Here is an 8,203-nt window from a genome sequence, read left to right as displayed (position 1 = left end):
GATACAAATGGCTCAAGGTAAAGAAAAACATTTCATTTTGGCTCGTATACTTCTCTAGTGTAAGAATCCTTGCAGTCATTTGACAAAGTAAATCTCCATTCAGAATAACAAATAAGAGGCAAGCCCTGTGATGGAAAGTTTCTGGTTTGCTATAAGATCACCTACAACATGCACTTTCCTTGGAGCCTCCGGTTATAATTTGGTGACATATGCTGTTTCATTTAAAAAGAGGCAACCAAACACATGATTGAAGAAGTCCTGAGCTCTGAGTGGCTCTCCACCACGAAATATAGCTTCTGTGTCATACTTGCAGGCTCTAGTGCAATCAGGACAGTAGGTTACCTACACTCGCAAACAACACGATTATTTTCGAACGGCATCAGCAGAAAGGACTTTACAAAGAAGCATAGGAGGGCGGAAATATTGGTTTAGTTACATACCTCCAATAACTTCGGCTGGAAAGAGCAATCAAGCATGACATCTAAGCCATACATGGCCCTGGACATAGGACTATGCATCTCTGGATGAACGACTGCAGCTGACTCAAAGACGGACCGGATCATAGTTTTTATTCTTTCATGGATATCCAACCATTTAACTGGCATCAAAGACAGGAGTCTATGTTAGGAATTAACTTAAAAGCATCCCAAGGTACTAGAAAATTATGAACACCCCATTTTCTATGAAGGCCTTTATACCTTGATGTTCCTGTTCAAACTGCCTCACAAATTCCGGTGTGTGCATGTGATTCAATCTTCCACGGTAGTTCTGAAATCCATAGAAGTGATTAAGGGTAAATACTGAATTCAAATCAAAACATGGAAACCATGATTCCTAGTGAAAATAAATGGGAAGCTTTAATCAGGTTTTCTTTTAACTAGAGTTTCTCTCAACTTCTCCATCAAACAGGAGGGATCAAATACACTTGCTTGGTTCTGAACCTGGGTCCATCCTGAAAATGAATATATGGTCATCTGCTAAAACAAGGTGCTCAGGAGTTACCATAACAGTAAAATGAGTCTCATACTCGAACAGACTCTGTTTGTCCAAGGTATATGCATTGTTTGCCAATCGAACCTGAAAAGGTAATATTGCAGCTTATTTGAATATGAATATTACCGAGACTAGTACAGGAATGGTTCTCAGAATTTACGGTACAGGCAAGAAGTGCATACCCAGAAAACGTCAGCAAGGAATATTTCCAAAGGTTTCATACTGCCGACCAGTACTATGTAACGGAGATCAAACTTCCTGCCTTGGAACAAAGCAGGGTGCTCAATATACTTCTGGCATATTTTTGGACCAGTCTCCATAAGTCGGATAATAGCAGATAAATCACTAGTAACAGTTGTATCAATAGTCCGTGCCATGTTCCATGGCTTTAAGATCCACAGATTGTCAAGCCCATCTCTCTTGCGTACATAATAGTCACCAATGAGTTGAGGTAGGTGTGTTTCAAGATTATATGTAGGCTGAAACCATTCAGGAGATCCATGTGCCTGTTGTAGAAAGAAATTCAAAACATGCGTTTTGATTATTGATATTTCAAAAATCCATATGGTGCCTATATTAAGTAGTAGAATAATGAACTCTTGGAAACAAACTTCATAGAGGATTTTTTTTTTTTTTTGGGTGGGGGGTGTTAGAGATCTTAACCTTCTGAACAGTCTCTGCCAAATGATGCTTCATGACAAGACAAGCCTCAAACGGAAATTGATTTATGTACTGCTGATCAGTTATTCCAGCAGCTTTTCTGGTGTCCTCGTCTATTTGCATGCTTGTCCATATAATGTCTGCATCTTTTGGGTCAGTTGCTGCAAAAAAATAAAATAAATTGTGAATCACAGCACAAACTTAGAAGAGCAAAGATGAAGGGCAAGGAACGAAATCAGCAACCTACAAACAATTAAAATTAACTAGGATTAGATAACTTTTTCTCAACAGATACGAGCAAAAAAAAATCTACCTTTCAACTAATTTGAGCCCAACAACCTATAGATGAAAATCCAGACAACTAGAAGGAAGCTTGAAAATAAAGAGGGGTTAGCTTACCAGAGGAGAGAGCACTCTATAGACTAAGTGAAATATTTGAAAGTGGAATGAATATTCAAATCAGAAAATAGCGAATTGCTACAACATGCGCACACTAAACATTAAACACAACTAGGAGAGAAAATAATCATATTAAAAGGAGACCAAAAAATTATTAAAAAAAAGGAGGTATACATTGAACTGTTAACACATACTGATTAAAAATTCAGGACGTGTCAATAATTCTTCTACTTGAGGTATATCTGTGTAAACGTGTAAAGCATGTCCACCACTAGAAATTGAACATCTGTCCATAGAGGGCTTAATGGAAGGAGAAAAGCAACACTTTGACTGCAATTTCTGGCAGTGTTTCTCATACTCCTGAAGAGTTAAGCGCAAATTAGTTCCCATCTTAGCAGCAGATAACTTCAGTTTAGAAGTTAGTAATAAGCACTGGTTCAATTTAGTGATAGAAGATGACACAAACTCACATGAATGAAATAATTTTGTGGTGTATGGAACCAAGCTGTAAGTCTGGCAGAACGTTGTTTGTCCTCTCCAATACCATATAGAAAATCACGAGTGCACTCATCACCTTTTTGAACATTCTGGGTTGGCCATAAAATAGAGAAACTGGAAAAAATGTATTCAAGTTAACAACTTTGCAAGTACTCTGTTGTTGGAAAGAAATTTTGCAAAAACACAAAATGCAAGGGACATCTCCACATGCCTTTATACCCTGAGCAACAGGATTATATAGGCATTAGAATTAATCATACATATGAATTCAGGCTCAGAAGCACATGTTACAAGTTTCAGTACGTGATACAATATGAATTATATTCTCATATGCGGTCCCTCTAGAGAAAACAAGAAATACAAGGCGTAAACCGGTTCAAAGCAAGAAAGCATAAAAAAGGTCAAAAGAGAACCTCACCTCACTGCTGATGCCAGTTTTCCCTCTGGCATGTAGAGAAAAGGAGATACCCTGAAACTTGGTTCATCACTATGACGCAAAGCTGAACCAAGTTCGTCCATCACATAGCTATAATGTAGTCCAAAACAAAAACACTCATCATGTAGATGTATAACTGACTAGCAAAATTAATATTCATGTAATGCATTTATTTATTTCAGACTGGTCACTTCTTACTTATAGAAAAAAAAAATATTTTTAATAAAAGACAACATCAAAAGATCACAATTCAAAGATCCAACAAAATCAATTCATAAATTTCTATATTATACAACTTAAGGAGGATGCTCCATAACAGTTTCACACTCTTTTAAGTAGGCTAATTGACCATCTGCATTTTGAACACTTGTGAAATCCTAACACAAACTGATTTGTGGATATAAACTGAAGTTAATATTTTCCATTTTCCTTTATTATTTTGGGAAACAAACCTTTATAAGAAGAAAAAAATGGAGAATGTAAATGGAGGAAATCTCCTATAAAACAAGGAAAAAAAAAACATGCCAAAGTAGAAACAAGAAAATATATAAGTCTTCTAAATTGAAGAACCAAAATTACTTTCACATAAATTTAAAAGCTTATATTGTTTATAGAAAACTAACTGGGACAAAGAAGTAAGAATCAAATAAATTAGGCCATATATACATACCATACAGAGGTTTCATCAATCTTTTCCTCATCTGCAAGTCTATATGTCATCAAATATAACCACATTGCACTAAGGACACGGTCAGAAAGAGGTTCCTCAGGACTCCATTCAGGAAGACGTGGTTGAAGCATTGAATCAATCACATGCTTTCCAGTCTCTAAAATTTTGGATGCATTGACACCATTCAGTTGAGAAAGGCTAGGAAGAGATTCAAGAATTTCTACAGCACTTTCTCCAAGTGGGCCAGGAATATCCACCTGTGAATCATTTAAAAATCTAAAGACATGAAATTCCTTTTTGGTTCCCTTATTTTTTTCTTACATGCTTATTACTGCTAAAAAGAGAGGTAGTGTCAGAAATGAACTTTTTTAATATATTTCTTTCTTGCCTATCAAGAGGGAGAGAGAGTGTGCGTGTGTTAGAAATGATACCTCTAACGCATTTAGGCAAGCAAATCCTTTTAGGATCTGCAGCAAATCACTAACTGAATTCTGTTCCAATGGATTTCCTCGAAGGTTCAAATATGAAAGAGTTGGCATTTCAACAGGTGAAAATGCCTGGGCAGAAGTGTAACAAAAGAGAATCAGCATTGAGATAGCTACAAGAATTACCAACGAAAACAACCAATACTACCAACTAGAAATTTTTGGTGCAAAAATGCTATATGGCAATAGGCCAGTTGCAGGAAAAAAAAATTGGGTCCAAATAATTCTTTGTAAGAAATAAAACAGGTCAGATAAAAATAGATAATTCACAAAAGGAACATTCCAACCTTACTGATTAGATTGTGAATACATCTATTTGAAAGGTCAAGAGAAGTCACACTCTGCAATGGATGGTCATTCTGATGAATATATCCTGGATTTTCCTTTCCATATACATCTGCACAAAATCCCAATGCCCATTCACCAAAATTATGAGTGAAACATGAATTGTAGATTTCCAAACTTGGGGATCCTTGAAGAATTCTTTCTGCCATGTGACCATCACTGAAAATTGAATAACTCAATTCACTCTTATTGTTGAGCCACCAACAGTAATTTCAAAAGTAAAATAACAAGGATTTTCAACATATCGACAAACATACCAGTTTTGCAGGAGTGAATTGTCATTCAGCCAGAGAGCTCTTAGGTGTTTGAATTTGGTAACTTCTTGTATAACTATTTCAACATTTTCCAGCTTGTTTCCACACAGACTAAGCGCAAGTAAATTCTAATGCAACAAGAAAGAGCATCATATCAACAGAGTTTCAAAAAATAAGTAATATACTCACAAATAGCTAACAAAATACGATACTGGACCAAATAGAGATGTTGTATACCAAGCCCAGCATGATGAGTAGGCACAATACTGCCTCATCTCCAACCTTTTATTTTAAAAAACTTCTTGGTGACAAGAATGCTGCATCTCCTATTGATGTGACAATGTCTCAACTAAACCATGGAGTGCTATAATTCTATATCTTGAAATATTGGGACTCACTCGGTTACGCACAAGAATGGTCAAGTACTTAAGACTAAAGAGCACATTTGGTTATCCCACAAAAATCAAACCGCTCAGTTGCATTTTCATAGCATTTGAAGGCACAAATCCATCACCCAACATGAGTCTACTAAAAAATCTTGAGAAATCCTATTATTTCAATCTTTCACTATTATTAATGTTGATGGCTTCTGTTTCGGGGTTTCCTGTTATGGCCCCTAAAATGAAGGATTTGTGCAGACAATTCATAGATCTCTTTTAGGGTTCCAGAGATGCTCTGGGACAACGGGAGAAGTTGTACACCTACATCAATTTATACAGAATGCAAATGCAGATGCCCTATTGCTTCAGTCCTTCTACATGCCTAAGCAACCATAATAAGTTACTCTGAAACCAAATTCATACCAATGGGAGTGAAAGATAGAGTTCTTGAGTGTCAATTTCTCATGGTGTCTTTAGAACCTAAAACTAACATACAACACGGACAAATGCCATTCAATAAAACAAGGGTTACACACCGGAAATTTGCTGGATAAATCAAGAGACAACAGCATATCATCATCTATGCCAAGCTCATCTAGCTCCAACCACCTAACTATGCCATCTCCTTTCTCTTCTGCTTCACTAATTTCTCTCCCCAGCATTCTCATAACATCCAATTTTGTATCCTTCTCATCTGAGCCTCCATTTACAGCATCTGTCTCTTCAGAATTGGAATCCATATCAATATCTACACTCATCAATAAAGCCATCCTCTCAGCCAAACCCGGAACCTCCTGCAGCTGCAATCACTCAAAGTGGCCAAAAGCTCAATCATTTTGGTTTCGAAGAGCTCAATTGATTAAATTAAAGGCACAAAGACTAAAATTCAGTATCTTCTCAGAAACCCAATTGAGCTTTAACACGAACCCTCCATTTGGCTACCGAGAAGATGTAGAAAAAGAAAAAGGGTATCAAATCTTTACATCATAATTACTTAGAACTGAACCAGCAGAACTATTTAACTCAGTTAAAGTTTTTCTCCTAAAGGGCTTAGCTTTTAACTTCTTTCCTGCTTTTTCTCAGCATCCAAACGGACTAAACACCAAAACCCTAGAAATGGGAAATGGCCGTGGTTTTATCAGAATTGGAACCTGTTTGGGAGCATCGGAGAGCCGAAAAGTCCAGGCGTGGTCAATGAGGAACACGTGAGACTCCTTCTCCATGGAGTCGGAGGTGAGCACAAGCCGCCTCTGCCGTCCGTTCTCGCATGGCTGCACCTGGAAGAAATCGCCGCTGTCGAATGTTTCCGAGTAGAGCTTCTGGAAGAGTTGGCGGTGCAGAGACGGTGGCAATCCTGAAGCTTGGAGGAGCAGAGCATGGACTTTTACGAAATCTTCGAAGTTTTCGATTCTATCGGCGGCCATTGTGGGCGGAGCTGAGACCGAAACAACGGCGTTGCGGCGGTGGTTCTGTAATTGGAGTTTTCGGCAGTGGAGGTTATGCCTGCGGCGTGCGGATATTATAGACGCATCCAATGGTATACTATCATTGCCCAAAATAACTAGTAGATATTATATGCGTCAGGTTTTCTAGACCGTAAAGGTTTAAAATCGGCCTATCATTCATGTTACAAATTCATACGTTGTTGATGGGATACGAGTCAATAACAAGTCCGGATTTATATATTAGAAGCAACCTTTAATCAAAATACGTGGGTTCGACAACAACAGTTTGAATGAACCAAAGCCCATCTAGGCCCCTATCCAACAACATTGAGTCATCATTTTGGATCGAGCTCCTCGTTCAGCCAAGGCAAGCTAGAGTCCTATCAAGATGCTTATCGAAATAAGCTTATAATCACTTCCTTTGACCAAATCATCTAGAAGGTTACGGCCACCCAACTCGATCATTAGCCTTAGTAGTCACATGGACAACGTACCTTTTGCCCATGCCTCAAAGACGGCCTTGGTCTAATATGATAGATAATAACCCTAATTGCCCTCCAAGTAGAAAGTAATTTGCCTCCTTAACCATAGTTGTTGGCAAGTTATGATTATAACAATCCAATTACAATAAATCAGCCCAATTCAAGCGCTAACTACTTATTTGCAATTCTAACCACCTAATTGTAGGCTTAGATGTCAAACCATGAATCTAACACTGTAGTCATAAATAGAGTATATAATCATGGTCATGTACAACCTATAAAAAAGATAATTAGATTAAGTCAAAAGAAAACGAACATACTCATTATCATCTCTATTCTCTCTTTCTTTTTATTCCTATACTCTCTACTCTCTACTTTGTGTCACTATCTGACGGGGATATATTAAAATTTTGAGCACATAATGTGTGTTCATCCCAACAACCCCTTCCCCAATATGAGGCTCCCATGGTTTGAACTCACGACTTTATCTCTAATACCAATTATTGGATTGAGTTTTGACTGTCTCATATAAAAATTAATTAATATCCAATGAAGGTAGATTAAACCTTTTATGATATTTAATAATTATCATTTAAGTGACACATTTACTAAGTTTAAAAGCAACATCATTGAACCCTAATAAGAAAAAAGTTTCAAGTTATTATGCTTCTGAAATACAACTGGGATTTGTTGCTTAGTAATATTACTACTGCTTTGAAATCTTACCTGCATCGATAAAACATTAAGCTACTTTAGGGTGTCATGGCTTTAAAACAATGATGTTATTGTTTTAGAATAATGTTGTATTCTAACCTTCAAATGAACATTAAAGCACCTAAGATGTGCACTATTGATGTTGATGATATCACTAATGTTGCTATTCTAACATTTACTAGAACATTGAAGCACCATGTATTTACCCCATGGATCAACCAATGATATCACCAAGGTTGTTAAGGTAACACCTTATTGATAACATGCTGGACATTTGATCATTGTTGTGGATAACCAACCTCCCAATTTGTAAAATACTAGAAGAAAAGCTAGTCATTCCCTTTATTAGGCTATGGAAGTATTTGAACATTAAAGTGGTACCATGTTGGATAATAGAACAGTATCCTTTTTTTTATTGGTTCTTTCACTAGGAGTTCACATG

At 37.0% G+C, this 8,203-nt stretch overlaps 1 protein-coding gene across 1 annotated transcript; it reads right to left on the bottom strand.

Annotated features, from left to right (window-relative positions):
- Positions 1-18: 18 nt before the first annotated feature.
- LOC117925035 (tubulin--tyrosine ligase-like protein 12) lies at positions 19-6,682 on the bottom strand. Its single transcript, XM_034843841.1, has 15 exons — positions 6,272-6,682; positions 5,657-5,920; positions 4,744-4,868; positions 4,429-4,645; positions 4,088-4,213; positions 3,657-3,913; positions 2,969-3,076; positions 2,523-2,664; positions 2,247-2,412; positions 1,657-1,814; positions 1,176-1,499; positions 1,003-1,077; positions 699-768; positions 441-598; positions 19-342 (listed from the first exon to the last, which is right to left on the bottom strand). The coding sequence occupies exons 1-15, from the start codon at positions 6,542-6,544 to the stop codon at positions 193-195; spliced, it is 2,613 nt and encodes an 870-aa protein (XP_034699732.1). The 5' UTR covers positions 6,545-6,682; the 3' UTR covers positions 19-192.
- Between the last annotated feature and the right edge of the window lie 1,521 nt (positions 6,683-8,203).

Source organism: Vitis riparia, chromosome 11, assembly GCF_004353265.1.
Source record: "Vitis riparia cultivar Riparia Gloire de Montpellier isolate 1030 chromosome 11, EGFV_Vit.rip_1.0, whole genome shotgun sequence".
Classification (NCBI taxonomy): Eukaryota; Viridiplantae; Streptophyta; class Magnoliopsida; order Vitales; family Vitaceae; genus Vitis; species Vitis riparia.
The sequence above is the reverse complement of the archived record's forward strand: the minus strand, read 5'-3'. Positions and strand labels throughout refer to the sequence as shown.